Source organism: Micromonas commoda, chromosome 4, assembly GCF_000090985.2.
Source record: "Micromonas commoda chromosome 4, complete sequence".
Taxonomy (NCBI): Eukaryota; Viridiplantae; Chlorophyta; class Mamiellophyceae; order Mamiellales; family Mamiellaceae; genus Micromonas; species Micromonas commoda.
In genome coordinates this window covers 1,390,189-1,405,544 of record NC_013041.1, presented here as the reverse complement: position 1 = coordinate 1,405,544, position 15,356 = coordinate 1,390,189, and the positions used below count along the sequence as shown (strand labels likewise).

Below are 15,356 nucleotides of genomic sequence, written 5' to 3'. Positions count from 1 at the left end.
GAGACTATCTTTGCATGGTGGCTCTGGAAAGGATTTTTTACCAGGCACTAGCTAGGGTGTTTTAGAAGTGCAAAAACTAGGCGGAATTCCGCCTAGAATTCCGCTTTCTGGGCGGAATTCCGCCCAGGCTAGGCGGAATTCTGGGCGGAATTTCTGGGCGGAATTTGCTACTAAAACACCCTACTGCGGGAGACCATCATCAAAATCAGTTCATCTTTTAACCCCAATCGCCCATCAAATTCACGTGGGTATTCAACGTATGTGGACTACACAAGCGAAATTCAATATTTATCATATTTCCCCTGACTGTTTGGACGTTCAGAACTTCGACGCGAAGATTCATATCGCGATTGCACGTGTTTGACCGGCAAGCTCTGGGAGAATTTTCCACCCGAAGGGCGCGGGCGCTGGCCACTCGTCCTCCTCGCGTTCGACGCCGCTCGGGTTCGTATCGCGCGATGCCGACGCGCAGGGGCGCCGCGGCTTCCGCCACGCCCGGGACCCTCACCGGGCAGATCAGCATGAGCGACGTGCTCCTCCAGACCCTGGGCGACGAAGCTTCGATGGATGCCGCGCAGTTCTCGCAGCGCGTGGGCGACCTCTTCAAGGAGCAGCCCGCTCTGGGCCGCGGCGAGGGCGCGCCTCTGTCCAGGCAGGGCAGCCTCGGCGGCGGGCGGTCGTCCGGCCGCTCCGCGCGAATCACCGCGTCGAACGTCAGCGGCGACACCTCCAACTCCGGCAAGACGGCGCAGGAGATATGGCACGACATCATGAGCGCACCCCCCGCGACGGGCGACGGGCCGGGCTGGAAGCGCCAGCAATCCGCGACGCAGGGCCAGGCGGCTCTCGGCGCGCTCGCGTCCGGTTTGTCCGGCCTCGGCACTCTCCTCCAGGGCGGCGCGACCCTCGGGTCCGGAGCCTTCCCGGGGGGCTCGCTCATCTCGCAGGCGTCCCTGGACAAGTTGGTCGCGGAACATCCCGCCAAGACTGTCACCAAGACGACGAAGGAGTGGGTGGACCTGCTCGTCAACTCGGCGAACCCCGCGCCGTTGCGAGGAATCGCGGGGAGCCAGAAGGTGGCGCTGGAGAACGCCGCGTTGGAGGTCATGGCAGCTCCGCCGCGAGGGACCAGGAGCAAAGATAAGGGACCGGCGTCGCCCGGGAAGGCGGGCTCGGCGGCGGCGGCGGCGGCGGCGCCGGCAGCCAAGGAGACCAAGAAGCGGGGCCGCGTCGCGATCGAGTCAGATCGCCCGATCGTCAACCTACCCCCGAAGAAGAAGGGCAGGCGGCGCAAGGGCGAGGTCGACACCGAGACGGAGGAGGAGAAGAGGCTTCGCGCCGAGGAGCGCCAGCGTAAGAACAGGGAGAGCGCGGCGAGGTCGCACCGGCGCAAGGCGCAGCACGCGGAGGAGCTCGAGAAGCGGTCTCGGGACCAGGAGAAGAAGATATCGGAGCTCGAGAAGGAGAACGCCAAGCTGCGGCGGCAGCTGAGCGAGGCCAAGGAGAAGTTGAAGAAGAGCGGGCTGGGTTCGCCCGGCGGAAGCCTCAAGCGGACCTCGTCCGCGAGGTCGTGACGAGCCGGTCCTCGGTTCCCTTCCCCTATGTTATTTTTCACGGCTTTGTACACGTGATCGTCGCCACTATCGTAATCTCACGAAGGTTTGTCCTCGCCACTCTAAGATTATTAGCTAGTCACTTGTACTCTACGTTCCAAAGATGTCGTCCTGGTCTCCCGAAACGCCTCGAGCCTCTTTGCCGCGTACCCCAAGTAGTCGAAATCGATCGTGCTCGTCGTCGCCTGCATCACCGCCCACAGCCCCCACCACAGGTGCGACACCGGCGTCATCAGCGCCACCTCCAGCTCCATCGATTCGATCGAATCCCCCGCCGCCGCGGACGCCGCGTCCGTTTGCGAAGGTGGACGCGATTGGTACACGTCGAGGGACGATTGGTAGGCGCGATAAAACCGAAACCTCGTATCCGCATCCGGCAGCAGCGACCAGTCGCACTCGAACCCCGCGTGCTCGATGAAGTGGTTCGCGACGTCGAAACCCCTCGGCCCGACGCAGATGTACTCGAAGTCTATCGTCCGCATCTCCCTCGGCGGCTTTCCGGATTTGGCGTCCCAGAAGGGGTCGACGAGGAAGTTACCGGCGAGGGCGTCGTTGTGCAGCGGGACAAACGCGGACGCGTCGGATATCGATACCGAACACGCGCCTCCAACACCCACCCGCGCCGCGTGCGCCGCCGCCGCCGCCTCCAACCGTCCCACCTCGTCGTCGATGTCGATGTCGTCGAGCCCCAGCGCGTCCCGCGCGGCTCGCATCGCCTCCACGGTGGATCCCCTCGCGGCGGCTGCGGCGGGTCGAAAATCCCACGCCTTCGCGTTTCGAAGCCATTCGCGGAGGACGTCGTACGTCGTCCTTCGGGTGCCGATGGGTGCCGAGGTGGGTGCCGAGGTAGGTGCCGAGGTGGACACCGGCACGACGTCGAGCGGGAGCGAGTGGAGCCGCGCCATGGCGCCCGCGATCGCCGCCGCTCCGCCCGGCGAAGGCATCTCCGCCGGCGTCATCGGCCGCAGCCGCGTGAGCGCCTCCTCGACCCTGCCGTTGGCGAAGGTGGCGAGGCACGTCGCGCCGAAGCCGTGGGCGTTGAGCGCGCGCACGGCGCGGTTCTCCGCGGCGCGGTCGAGGAAGGCGTCGGTTCCGTTGCCGAACACCCGAACCACCACGGGTTCGACCCTTCCTTCTCCTCCTCCTCCACGCCGTGTCTCGTCTCCCTCGCGCGACCCGGGTGCGTGCACCGTCGGGATCGCCAGCGTCAGCTCGTTTGTGATGCCCCCGGTGATGGGCTCCACGGCGATATCACGGACGTCCACCCACTCGGGAAGCAGCCGGCGGAGCAGCGAGAGCAGTCGGGACTCGAACTCGCCCGGCTCGGCGCCTGCGGATGGGGCGACGTTGGATGACTAAGTTCGTAACGAGATTGCCGACAGGGAGGTCGCGGTGGGTTCGGAGGGGTGGCGACGGGAGTCGTCGGGAGTCGAATCCGCGTCGGTGCTCACCGGCGTCCAGTTCGATGTCCGCGTGGGGAACGTCGTCTTCTTCCATGGCGGGACCGAGCTACGGTCCGCTCGTGTCGCTCCGCGACGACTTATGTGCGCACGATCTGTTCGTTACCATCGAGTCGTCTCCGTCAGCGGTTCAGACGCATCGATGTCATCAGATCACGTCGCACCACGACGGGGAGCCATGGCCCGAAAGCGAGACGTCGTCGCGCGCACACTCCCCATCATAGTCGCCCTGGCCTTCGCGATAGCGACCCTCAACACCTCCAACCGGCTGTCCGCGCTGCGGGGTGAGCACGGCAGGCTGGAGCAACTCCATCGGATCGCGACGTCGGACCTCAAGAAGCTCATGGCGCAGCGCGACTGCAAGGAGAAGCTGGACGCGCTCGAGGTGACGCACGCGGAGGACCTCGCGACGCACGTCAGCGAGACGCAGATGAAGATCGAAGAGTACGAGGGCGCGAACAAGGACCTGCGGGACGAGCTGAAGGCGTGCGAGCTGGCGAAGAGCGAGGCGAGGGCGAACGAAGGGGAGGCGATGGCCAAGTTGGAGTCGTCGAGGAACGAGGTGAAACAATTTGAGCAGGAAATTTCGCAGATGAGAGCGCAGGGATGCAGGGAGGATCCGCCCGCGCCAGACGCGCCGTCGTCGTCGTAGCCGGCGTAGACTTGGTATCGAAGGTGTCGGAGACGTCGTACTCTCGTGACGCGTTCATTCACCCTCTCCGACTCGTCGCTAAATCTTCTGACAAATCACGTCAGTTCGTCCTCGGACGCTTCGCCGACTTCGGCGTCCTCGCCGGCTCCCTCCCGCGGACACCGACGTCCTTTTCCCGGCTCCGCATCGCCTCGATGGCGCCCCAGATCGCCTCGCGGACGTCCGCTCGGTCCGTCACGGTATCCTCGAGGTTCTGCATCGTCAACGAGCCGAGCCCGGCGAGGGTGAACCCCTTTGCGGCGAAAGCAGCCGCGTACTCGCCCCAGCCCCGCTTGGTGAGCCAGCCGGTGAGCGCCCTGTCCCCGTCGATGACACGACCCCCGTCGCCCCAACTAACCGCCCCGCCTTTCTCCACGCCTTTCTCCAAGCCGCCGTCCTCGCCGCCGTCCTCGCCGCCGTCCCCCCCGTTCGGTTTTTTGTCCAAAGCCTTTGCGTCTTTGGATGGTTTTTCATCCAAAGCCTTCGCCGTGTCGAACGCCTTGGCCGCCGCCGCCCTCGCGCTCTGCCCCAGCGGCGGCCTGAACTCGTAATCGTCCGCGCCCGGCCCGCACCTCTCCATCATGTCCGCCTGCGACGGCCTGGTACCGGCGGGTTTCGCGACGAGCTTGGCTCGACTCGTCGACCCCGGCGGGCGGCCCGGACCCGCGCGTTTGATACCCGCCACCCTCAGTGCGCGCCCGTCGCCGCCGCCGCCCGCGGCGATGCGCTCCGCGCGCGTCGCCGCGTTGTTCGCCGCCTTGATGAGCCGTCCCACCGTCGTCGTCGGCTTGGGATTGTACGCGTCGGCCTGGACTTGCTCGAGCTTGACCGGGTCCAGGATGTTGGCCAACGCGTCATCCGCGGCGGCCCGTTTCTGGCGAGCCTCCTCGTACGCCGCCGCGACGATGTCCGCGGGGGATTGGACCGGGAGGGGGGGAAGCGCGGGGGGTGCCGACGGGGGTGCCGACGGGGGTGCCGTTAGGACGGCGGATCCGGGAGGAACCGGCGGAAAGCTTCGGTTCGTTTGCGCCGCGTTATTTAACGCGTTTGGATTGTACCCGCGTTCCGCCCTCCACCGCTCGGCGGAGGCGTCGACGCCGAGCACGGCGCGCACGGCGTCGGTGTCGATCCCGCGCGCGTCGTCGTCGCCGCACGGGGCGCCCAGGTCCAGCTCGTCTTCGCCGTCGTACGCTTCGTCCAAATCGTCGTCGTCGACTCTGGGGTCAAAAACTTCCTTGGCGAGGATCTCTTCGAGCGCGGCGAGGACGCGGGTGAGAGTCGGGTCGGCGGCAGCGGACGCGGTCGGGTCGTCCCACGCGCCGCCCTCCTTCGCGGCGTCGCGCGCGAGCTTCTCCCCGCGCCGTTCGCCCTCCTCCCGGATCGCCTTCTCTCGCCGGAGCTCGGCCACCTCGGAACGGAGATCCTCAAGCTCTCGTTCCAGCGCGTCCGATCGCTCCGCCGCGCGGTCTTCCACCCCGGGGGACTCGGACTTTGACTTGGAACCCTTTTTGGTGTCCTGCTTGGCGTCCTGCTTGGTACCCTTCCCGTCGGCCGCCTTCTCGCCGGCCGCCTTGTCGTCGACGTCGTCGCCGTCCTTCTTCTTCTTCTTCGCCTTCTTCGCGGACTTGTCCTCGTCGTCGTCCGAGTCGTCGGCGTACTTTGAGTTTTTCTTCCGGACGCGGCGCTCCCTCGCGCCGGACGCGGCGACGCCCACCGCCGCCGCCGCCGCCGCCGCCCCGCCGTCGCCGCCGCCTCCCGCCGCCGTCGCCGTCAACTCCGGTGTCCGTTCCTTCGCCCGCTCCTTCGGATCGACCCCGTCACCCCTAACGGCTGTAACGGCCGTAACGGATCGAACATGATTGGAACCGACGCGCGCGGCCGCGGCGGCGACGACGGCGGCGGCGCACGCGATGGCCCGCCTGGCGCCCATCTTGTACCCGACCCTGAACACCTCCTCCGGGGGCTCCGCGTCCGCCGCGAGCTCCGCCAACGATTTCGCCGCCTCGTTACCTTTCATCCGCTCCTGTAAACAAAAAACCACGTCAGTCTAATTGCCCATACAAAGATTAAAAATAAACTCACCAACACTGCCCGGACCCTCGCGTCGTCGGGCTCGCCGTCTTCGTTCGCGTTACCACCCGCGCCGGCGGCGGCGGCGCGCGCGGGGTTCCTTCGTCTGAGCTCTCTGGCGCCGGGCCCGCCGCCGGGCGCTCTCGTCGGCGCGTTCTCCTCTTTCGCCAGGGTCCTGCGACTGACGGAGATTCGAGGGTCCCGAGTCGACCGGCGTCCTCCTCCGCGTCCTCCGCCCGGTAGATCTTCGTCGGAGTCGTCTCCTTCGGAGTCTCCTTCGGGCTCGAAGACGGGCTCGAGCTCGGCGTCGGAGGTTGCGGAACCGTCGACGTACGTCAGCAGGACGACTTTCTCGACGCCCCCGACCAGGTCGAGCACCTCGACGTCTCCGTCGTCGTACACCACCTTGCTGAGGACGACGGGCTCGGCGGCGTCGGCACCCTCAGCACCCTCGGCACCCTCGGCACCCTCCGAGCTCTCCTGCTCCTCGATGACCCCGGAGTACCACTCGTCCATCGCGCGCCAGAAAACCTTCACGCGGCAGCCAACCTGAAAATCAGACGCGGCTCTGCGCTTCACGCGGGGCACGCGAGCGCGAGATCTACCCCCACCCCGCGCCCCGCGCCCGCTGCCCCTCGGACGCCCGGGTCCGCGGCGCGCGCCGCCGCGGCCCCGCCCTCCCGTCGCCCCATCGCCGGCACCCCCGGCGCCCTCCGGGAGCTTGCCGACTTGTTTGGGCTCGCAGCGCTCAAACTCGACGGGGTCGTCACCCGCGTCTGGTACGCTCACGTCCTCCGGGTGCTCGTCCTCGTACTCCGCCAGGTAGTTCTGGTAGTGCGTGATGAGGTCGTGGCCCACGCTGGTGGCCTTGTGCGTGTCCGTGTGGTTCGCCAGTCGGGTGAACACGTCCCGGGTCCAGTTCAGCTTGGGCGCGTCGGACTTTTTGCGATCGGCGCGGGGGAAGCCGCCGCGGACGCACACCGCTCGGTACAGGCCGAAGAGGTCCAGCTTGAAGCCGTTCAGGGTGCGACGCGGGAAGGATTCGGGGTCTGTTTTGACGGAACGGGAGTGGACGGTGTGTCGGTTCAGGGTCGGTTCACCGACGAGAGCGGGGAAAGATTTGATCTGATCGTCGTCGTTGACGCGACGGCATGTTTTCCGGCGGGATGTTGTTGCGAGGAGGGATTTTTGTGCGCAGGTGGCGAAGGGGCTCGAGGGATCGCGCGCGTGCGCGGGGTGGGAAAATTCGGGCGATCGGCATTTCGGGGAGATCTGGGGGATACGCACCGCACCCCTCCGGCGCGAGCTTGAACCGGCCCTTCGCCTGCAGGAAGGATATCTGCACGGGGGTTGGAGGCGCATGATTTTCAGCTCGTATGGCGGGCAGTGCGGGTCGCCGCTGGAATATTGAAACAGCCGCGTGCGAGCGCGGGCGAGACGCGTCGGGACGCGCGGGCGGGTGAAGAATCGATCGGGGGCATCGGGTGCGCACCAGATCCGCGAGGAACTCGTCCTCGGTGACCTCTTCGAGGGGCTTGCGCGCCATCGGACCCCCTCTTCCCTGATATTGAACCCTGCGTTGGGCTGCTCGCTGATTGTATTTCCAGCGCGTTCGCTGGTGCGGGCTCCGCTAAGTGCGCGGGGTGCGGATTAGCGCTCGGTTCGCGCGGGCTCGGCTCGCGCGGGCTCGAATGAATTTTGGGGCGACGCCTCGGCGCGGTCGCGGTCGCGTATCGCACGGCGCGCGTCGTTTGTGGGTCCAAGATGCGACCAAATGGCTCAACCGAGGAAAAATGGCACATCTCACATGTTTGGACGAGCCTCGCGTCGCAGCGTTTGGGCGGTTTCGCGAACGTCCAGTTGCGCGCAGCACGAAGGGCGCCGAGCGGTCAGACCTCGGCGCTCGGACCCGCCGCGCACGTCGCGGGGTACTGTCCGTTCCTTTGTCGACATCCTCGCGCGGTGATATCCGCGCTCGACGCGCTGGACGAGGCCGGGATCCCATAGACGAGCGGGGGGGGAACGTATCGGGGAAAAACAACAACGACACATCAATGGCCGCTCTCGAGTCCTTCCCTCCCGGCCCATCGTCCACCGGACCGACCTGGCCGGCGCAGATGACGCGACGTCTCGGCGAGAGCTTATTCCTGCTCAACAACCGCCGAATAACCTCCGAGGAACACGCCTCCGAGGTGGCGCAGGTCCTCGACCGCATCGTCAACTCCGAGTCGCACGGTGCCGTCTCCAAGATCCTCGCCCTCGACACGCTACGCGACGCCGGGCTCATAGGCGACGCGCAGCTGGCGGCGCAAAAATCGACCGTCCTCGCGAGGCGCGCAGCCTCCGCCGCGATGCGCGGAGCGTCCGCGGGCGCGCCGGAGACGGAGCGCGAGACGGACGAAGACGACGGGTCGGAAGAGACTGACCCATGGGCGTTCATGGCGCCCGAAGAGTCGCGCCTCGCGAGACGCGTCGATCGCGCGCGAGCCGAGACGGAGGCGCAGCGAGCCCGGATCGCGGAGATGTACAGGCGCGAACGCGCGGACGCGAGGGGGGAAGGCGCGCGGCTCGGCGCGCAGCGACCAGACGGGGAGCGACCACCGCGGATGTCCGACGAAGATGACGCCGCCGAACCCGACGATGACACAGCTGGCGACTACGAACCCGACGACCGCGACCGGCGGCTGGCGTCGGCGGCGGAATCCGCGGCGCGAGCCGCCGCCGCCGCCGCGGACATCGAGACGTTCGCGCGGGAGATGGAGTCGAAGCATCGCATCGCATTCGTCGGAGCGGGGGGAATCGGTGGAACGGCGCCGGGGGAGGGCGACAAGGAGGGAGGAATGTCGCTCGGGTTTGGTCCCTGGGACGACGCCTTCAGGTACGACGTCGCGTTCGCGTACAGGCCGAACGTACAGGCCGAGTCGGCACCCGGGGACGGGGATGGGGACGGGGACGGGGACGGGACGCGTCGGGAGGGTTCGGGAGGGGACGAGCGGTCGGGTCTCTTCGAGGTCGACCGAGCGCTCGCGAGGGCGCGGCGGCCGTGGGTGAGGGAGGGGGGCGCGGACGACGAGGAGGAAGGGGAGGCGAGCGGTCGCGTCGTCGATTCGCCGCCGAGCGCCGACTCGGACGTCGAAAGGGTCGACGAGGACGCGGCGGCGACGACGCCGGCGGAGGATGAGAAAGAGGACGAGGATGTTGGCCAGAGCCAAAGCCGACAAAAGTCAACCGCCGCGCTGCTCCGCGCAGCATCGGCGAAGGAGATGAAGACGAAGCCGAAGCGGGCGGGTTTCTTCGCCAGGATGTTCGGCGGTGGTGGTAAAAAAGAAGGGGCGAAAGCCGAGGGCGCGGCGGTCGCGTCCGTCCCGGAGGAGACCGACCGGCGCGAGCCCGAGCCGCCGAGGCGAACGACTCATTTCGAAGCCAAGGTGACGTTCGTCGGCGCGCCCCCCAAGGCTCCGTTGCGACTGGCGTTCGTCCTCGAGAGGCGCGTCGACGGGGCGGTTCGTGTCATCGAGGCGACGCTTCCCGCCGGTGCGCTCGTGACGCGCGGGGAGACGAGTCACCGGCTGGTCACGGCTGGCGGCGCGGGCGAGGGGACACAGCTGGCGCGGTACGACGCCGTTCGGGTCATCGTGAGCTTTGACGCGAGCGGGTCGGCGTCGTCAAAGGCCAAGCCGGCGTCGGCGCACGTCGACTCCGTCTCGCTCGCCGCGTTCGTGGTGGAAGGGGACGCTGGTACACGAAGTGGGGCGAACACTAAACCGGCTCTCGATGCGGCTCAGAAGACACAGCTGGCGACGTTCGCGGTCAACGGCAAGGTTCGCCGGGGTAAGGGCGTAGATCCGGGTCTCGGGGAGGTGAGGGTGGCGGCGGCGGCGACTCGCGAGGAGAGCGCCGAGGAGTGGGCGGAGCGAAGGACCAAGCCCAAATCGGAGGACGAAGTCCCGAGGCGGTACTGGTACAGCAAATCCAGGAAGACGTCGACGTTCAAGGAACCCGCCAAGTACCACCCGGTCGAGACGGAAGGGACGTGGGCGCGAATCAACTCCCCGGCGTAGAACCTTTGTCACGAAAGAATGAACACGTGAGTAACTTTTACACGTACAAGGCACGACCCTCGTCACGAAAGAATAACAACAACAATCGAACGGTGCCTTCACACCTCCTCGGGCACGACGCCGGTCATCTTCCGCGTGGCCCTCGGGCTGCCGCTCCTCCGCTGACTCGAGGTTCGCCTCGGGCTCCTCGGCTTGCGAGCCGCCTCGACGTCGTCGTCGTCCTCGCCCACGCCCGCGCCCCCCTCGTCCCCGCCGCTCCCCGACTCCTCGTCCTCGTCGTAGTCGCTCTCGTCCTCGTCCGAAGACGTCTCGTACTCGCTCTCGGACGTCTTCTCCCCGTCAGCCTCGATCTCTATGGACATCATGACGAACGACTCGGTCCAGTCATCACCCGCCGGGTTCGCCTTCGCCTTGCTCACCTCGCGCTTGTAAAACACGAAATCCTTCTTCAGCTTCTTGGTCATCTTGCTCGCGATGCGTCGCATGGACCGCTCGACGTCGTCGTCGATCGCCTCCGGGTCCAGCTCGGGTTTGCGCCCCTTCTTGAGCTCCTCCTTCATCCATCCGTCCCTCCGTTCCTTCCGACCCACGTCCCCGGCGACGGGGCCGCAGTACGGTACCCGAAGCCGGCCGAGGATCCAATCCAACGGCATGAGCGCGAAGCACGCGAGCTGCGCGGCGAGAAAGACGGGCACGCTGAAGATCGTCTCGAAGATCTGGTGCTGGAACGCGCCGGGGACCCACCAGTACGGGTACCCCGCGAGCAGCGTGTACAGGAACAGAAACGGTCCCACCACCGCCAGAGGGATCCACCCCCAGACCAGCGGGATGAGGACCCAGAGCGGGCTCGCCCTCGGGGACCACGGCATGACCACGAGCATGTCGTAGTTGGCGAGGATGATCTCCTGTCGGATTATGGAGTGTATCAGCTGGGCGCGGATCCACGGCTTGAAGCACAGCGGCACGTGCGGGTTCTTCAGCGCGAGCGCCGCGAGCCTTCGCCGCTTGCCGTTCGCCTTGTGCTGCACCGCGAGGATCTCCTCGTCGTACTCGGCGAGCGCGGCGGCGTCGCTCTGACGGTATCCGTCGAGGTTCTTCTTGGTCTTGAGGCCCTTGGGGGCGTGGCCGAAGTGGTAGTCGAACCGGTAGGACGACGGGACGATGTGAACCGGGTTGTACGCGCCAAAGTCGGAAGACTCGCTGAATTGCGGATCGCCCGTGAGGTTGGCCCGCAACCCCACGCGCCAGGTGGTGCCGCCCTCGAAGCCGTCGCCGGTATCGATGGGCGCGGCTCCCTTGAGGGAGCTCAGGCGCTCCCAGTTGTGGCGGAAGTGGACCTTCGGCATGGCCTCGGGCGCGGGCGGTCCGCGTTCCCGCGAGGTACTCCGCGTTCGACAATGAATATCGAGCGCACGTGACCGACGAACGAAATGGGAAAAGAGAAGCCTTTCTGTAAACGGTAAAATGACCCAGTTATCGTATGGGCATTCAAGTAGGTGATAATTCGTGGTTTAACTTTAGAAACGTATGTGAACTAGTCAGAATCCATATTCTCGTTATTCAGGCGCTCCCTTCCAGTCGTTGTTTCAAACCGATTTGCGGACAGCTGTGCCGGTCCGGGCAGCGCCACACGCGGCGCGCGCGGAGGTATCGGCTCCGCGGGTCGCATGGACGACGCGAGACCGTCGCCACGCGGGGCGACGCCCCGCGCGGCGACGATGCCGCGACTCAAGACGGTCGCGGAGCTCGAGATGGAGGCGCTCCTGCTTCGCGCGGGTGTCGTCCCTCCCGACGCGCAAGGCGGAGACGCGGCGGCGCAGACGGCGCCCGACGGACAGGACACCGACAGCGACGACGGCATCGCCGTCATCGGCGCGCGTGGCAAGCGCATCACGCCGGGGTCCGGGTCCAGACCCGAGCCGCCGCCGACGTTCGCGACGCCCGCGAGGGGAGCCGCGAGGGGAGGGACGACACCCGCGCGCGTCCGCATCGCGCCGGGCTCCACCCCGCGCACCGGCGGATCCTCCGCGCGGAAGAAGCGCCGTCACGACCCGCGACCCACGCCCCCGTCGATACCCCGCCCGACCCAACGCCCCGCCACCAGCGCGCCCGCGTCACCCGGCGACGACGTCAGGGCGTACGTGGAATCGCTCAGATCCAAGCCCCAGGTGAAACACGTCGAGTGGATCGCGCCCGCGGAGGAACGATGCGACGGTCCTTCGGGGTTCAAGCTCGACGAAGCCACGCGCTTGGTCCTTCAGGAGGTGGGCGTCACTAAGCTCTACTCGCATCAGAAGGAGGCGATACACGCGGCGACGAAGGGAAAGCGCTCGGTGGTCATCGCCACGCCGACGGCGTCCGGCAAGTCTCTGGCGTACGCGGTGCCTTTGCTGCAGAGGCTGGGGGAGAAGCGGAGCTCGCGCGCGATCGTGCTGTTTCCGTTGAAGGCGCTGGCGAACGATCAGCTCGCGAAGTTCCGGAAGTTTCCAGAAGCTGCCGAGAGACTCGCGGAGAGCGGCGCGTACGAGGGCTCGACGCTAAAAAAGCTTCGGGGGATGGCGTCCATAACCGTGCGGACGCTGGACGGCGACACCAAGGAGTCCGACCGCGTCGTGATCAAGAGCGAGAAGACGCAGTTGTTGCTGACCAACCCCGACTCCCTGCACCACTACCTGCTGCCCGGGTATCAGAGCAAGAAGTTCACCAAGACGTTCTGGCAGCACCTGGAGCTCGTGGTGGTGGACGAGGCTCACACGTGCCGGGGGGTGTTTGGGTCGCACGTCGCCAACGTCTTTCGAAGGGTGATTCGCCTGTGCCGCGCGTGCGACGGACCGGGTCCGGAGTTTATATGCACGTCGGCGACGATAGATAACCCCGCGCAGCTGGTCAAGCAGCTGACCACGAAAGATCCGGTTGCGGTGACCCGAAACGGCGCCCCTTCCGGAGAGAAGGCGATGATCCTGTGGCAGCCGCCCGAGCTCGGATCCATCGCGGCCGAGGATGGATCCATCGCGGAGAATGGAAACGGCGGTAACGGCGGCGCGAGGGCTCACGGCGCCGGCGGGAGGGGCGACACCGTCGCGCAGAGGCGAAGCCCTTACGCGGAGGCTGCCGAGGTCATAGCCAGCTTGGTTCAAAACAGAATCAGGTGCCTGGCCTTTGTCTACGCCAGGAAGCTCACCGAGAGCGTCTGCAGGGACGTCAAGGCGATATTGCTCAAAGCCGGGCGGCAGGACCTCATCGCGCGCGTGGATTCCTATCGCGGTGGGTACGACGCGGACCTGAGGCGCAACCTCGAGGGGAGGTTGGCGAGCGGAGAAGTGTCTTGCTTGGTGTGCACCAGCGCTCTCGAGATGGGCATAGACGTCGGCGATCTCGACGCGACGGTGCACGTGGGAGTGCCCGAGACGGCGGCCGCGATGTGGCAGCAGGCGGGTCGCGCGGGCCGCAGGCTCGGGTGCTCGCTCGCGGTCGTCGTCGCGTGCGAGCGCCCGCTCGACTCGTTCTATTGCTCGCATCCCGAGGCGCTCTTTCGGCGATCGGCGGAGGCGGCGCTGATCGATCCGAGCAACCCGGCGATTCTCGAGCAGCACCTCGCGTGCGCCGCGTTCGAGACGCCCATCGACGTCAAGAACGAGGCGGACCTCTTCGACCACCCGGAGGCGGCGAGGGCGTACCGCGAGCAGGCTGCGAGGAACAAGGACGAAGCCGTTCGCACGCCTTTCCTCGTCGCGCTCAAGAGTTGCCTCCGGGACACGCCGCGACTTCAACTCGCGAGTTCTCCGCCGACGCCCAACGACCGGGGGTACGTGGACGTGCCGTGGGACGACGGCACCCCGCTTTTGGTGATGAACCGTGCCACGGGGGTGGCGCGATGCCGCGATAACTTCCGGCCGCACCACCACGTCACCATACGCGGCGCGCCGAGCTGCGGCGAGCCGTGGACTCTGTTGGACTGCACGCAAGGTCAAGACGTCAAGACGGGCGCGAAGGTGATCGAGAAGGTGGAGGCGCACCGCGCGATGTCGCGCGTGTACGAAGGGTGCGTGTACCTCTTCCAGGACAGGCAGTACCTCGTCGAAGCCCTGGACGAGCGCACGCGGACGGCGAGGTGCCGAACCAACTCTGCCCACAGGAACGAAAGCACGCACCCGAAGTCGCACGAATCCGTCACCGAGCTCGACGCCGATCCCCCGCGGGGGATCGCCGCACCGAGACGGCGGCGCGTGGGCTACGCCAACGTGAGATGCAGCGTCGGGCGCGCGCGCGTCGTCGAGCGCGTCGTCGGCATGGTCGCCAAGGACCAGTACACATTCGAGGTGCGACGCGAGCGGGCGTATCCCCCGCCCGGGCTCCTCTCCGCGGATTTCGTCACCGACGCGGTGTGGTGGGACCTTCCGGATGAGATTGTCAGGCACAAGATCACCGACACCGGGGTTTTGGCGCGCGCGACGTTCGGCGTGGTGAACCTGTGCGTCGCGCTGGTGCCCGCGTTCGCGATGTGCGACGCCAGGGACGTTCAGGGCGCCGTTCGATTCCTTCGCTCCGAATCTGGCGACGAGTGCGCCGGGGCTCGAATGTACCTATACGACACGTGTCCCAAAGGGGTCGGTCTGGCGCCCAAGGCTTACGAAAGTCTCGAGAGCCTGTGGGAACGCGCGCTGAAGACGGTGAGCGAGTGTCCGTGCGCCTCGGGGTGCCCGTCGTGCACGCAGGCTGGCGGCGCCGCCGCGGGCGGCATGGCGGGGTCGGAGAAGCGGGCGAGCAGAATTATTCTCGAGGGTTTGCTCGGGACGTGGCTGAAGCCGGACGGCGACGCCCGCGACGCCGCCGTCGCCGGCGGGACGGAGCGGGCGCGCGCGGAGGCTAGGAAGCGGGAGGCGCTCGCGGCGACGCCCGAGGAGGCCACGGCGTCGGAGAAGTGGGCCGATTCGCAGTGCAAGTCCGTCGAGGTTGAGAACAATCGCGAGCGGGCGCGGGGTTCGTCGGAGCACGATCGACCCTCGAAGCTCAGCCACGCGGAGGCGGCGCAGTACCTCCGCCAGTGGCCGGGTCACAGGGCGCTCTGTCCGCCGCAGGCGTCCGCGGAGCTCGGTGTCTCGATTTCAATTGAGATCGCGGCGGCCAAGCCGCCGGTGATGACGCGGGAGCAGAGGCTCGAGCTCGCGGCGAAGAAAAAGGCGGAGTTTGAGGCTCGCAGGCGGGAGCGCGAGCAGGGCGCACAGCTGGCGTCGGCCGGGGTGGGCGCGGCGCCGGCGGGTGGGATGTTTCAGACGGCGTCGCAGCTCCACAAGATGAGGTAGGAAACGACGCGAGGAGAGACGAGCGGGTGTGGGATTGATCGCGACGGTGATCCTGTCAGTAGGTGACGTTACGTCGAAAACGGAACACGTGATGCTCCCAACTCGTGCGCCTCGTCTTCATCCACGTTTTCCATCACGGTGCCGGCGCAGAGCTCAGA

The 15,356-nt window shown here is 66.9% G+C and overlaps 7 protein-coding genes across 7 annotated transcripts; 4 read left to right on the top strand and 3 right to left on the bottom strand.

Moving 5' to 3' along the window:
• Nucleotides 1-458: 458 nt before the first annotated feature.
• Nucleotides 459-1,724, top strand: MICPUN_58164 (predicted protein; the record flags this gene model as incomplete). Its single annotated transcript, XM_002501878.1, has 1 exon — nucleotides 459-1,724. One exon carries the CDS (start codon nucleotides 459-461, stop codon nucleotides 1,572-1,574), a length of 1,116 nt encoding a protein of 371 aa, XP_002501924.1. The 3' UTR covers nucleotides 1,575-1,724.
• Nucleotides 1,039-3,110, bottom strand: MICPUN_58163 (predicted protein; the record flags this gene model as incomplete). Its single annotated transcript, XM_002501478.1, has 2 exons — nucleotides 1,039-2,943; nucleotides 3,065-3,110. The coding sequence occupies 2 exons, from the start codon at nucleotides 3,108-3,110 to the stop codon at nucleotides 1,685-1,687; spliced, it is 1,305 nt and encodes a 434-aa protein (XP_002501524.1). The 3' UTR covers nucleotides 1,039-1,684.
• Nucleotides 3,111-3,251: 141 nt separating this feature from the next.
• On the top strand, nucleotides 3,252-3,725 carry MICPUN_58162 (predicted protein; the record flags this gene model as incomplete). Its single annotated transcript, XM_002501877.1, has 1 exon — nucleotides 3,252-3,725. The coding sequence occupies one exon, from the start codon at nucleotides 3,252-3,254 to the stop codon at nucleotides 3,723-3,725; it is 474 nt and encodes a 157-aa protein (XP_002501923.1).
• Nucleotides 3,726-3,825: 100 nt separating this feature from the next.
• On the bottom strand, nucleotides 3,826-7,380 carry MICPUN_58161 (predicted protein; the record flags this gene model as incomplete). The annotated part of the gene is made up of 3 exons (XM_002501477.1): nucleotides 3,826-5,787; nucleotides 5,847-6,883; nucleotides 7,122-7,380. The coding sequence occupies 3 exons, from the start codon at nucleotides 7,378-7,380 to the stop codon at nucleotides 3,826-3,828; spliced, it is 3,258 nt and encodes a 1,085-aa protein (XP_002501523.1).
• Nucleotides 7,381-7,888: 508 nt separating this feature from the next.
• Nucleotides 7,889-9,895, top strand: MICPUN_58160 (predicted protein; the record flags this gene model as incomplete). Its single annotated transcript, XM_002501876.1, has 1 exon — nucleotides 7,889-9,895. One exon carries the CDS (start codon nucleotides 7,889-7,891, stop codon nucleotides 9,893-9,895), a length of 2,007 nt encoding a protein of 668 aa, XP_002501922.1.
• Nucleotides 9,896-9,915: 20 nt separating this feature from the next.
• On the bottom strand, nucleotides 9,916-11,283 carry MICPUN_108161 (predicted protein). The gene has a single exon (XM_002501476.1). The coding sequence runs from the start codon at nucleotides 11,239-11,241 to the stop codon at nucleotides 9,994-9,996; it is 1,248 nt and encodes a 415-aa protein (XP_002501522.1). The 5' UTR covers nucleotides 11,242-11,283; the 3' UTR covers nucleotides 9,916-9,993.
• A 363-nt stretch (nucleotides 11,284-11,646) lies between these two features.
• Nucleotides 11,647-14,604, top strand: MICPUN_80832 (predicted protein; the record flags this gene model as incomplete). Its single annotated transcript, XM_002501875.1, has 3 exons — nucleotides 11,647-12,925; nucleotides 13,019-13,636; nucleotides 13,862-14,604. Coding segments are annotated over 3 exons (2,640 nt in total), but the record flags the coding sequence as incomplete, so codon positions are not given.
• Nucleotides 14,605-15,356: the final 752 nt, after the last annotated feature.

Bases quoted from the DNA above. Each gene is read 5' to 3' on its own strand.
- MICPUN_108161 (XM_002501476.1), bottom strand. From the start codon at position 11,241: ATGCCGAAGGTCCACTTCCGCCACAACTGGGAGCGCCTGAGCTCCCTC.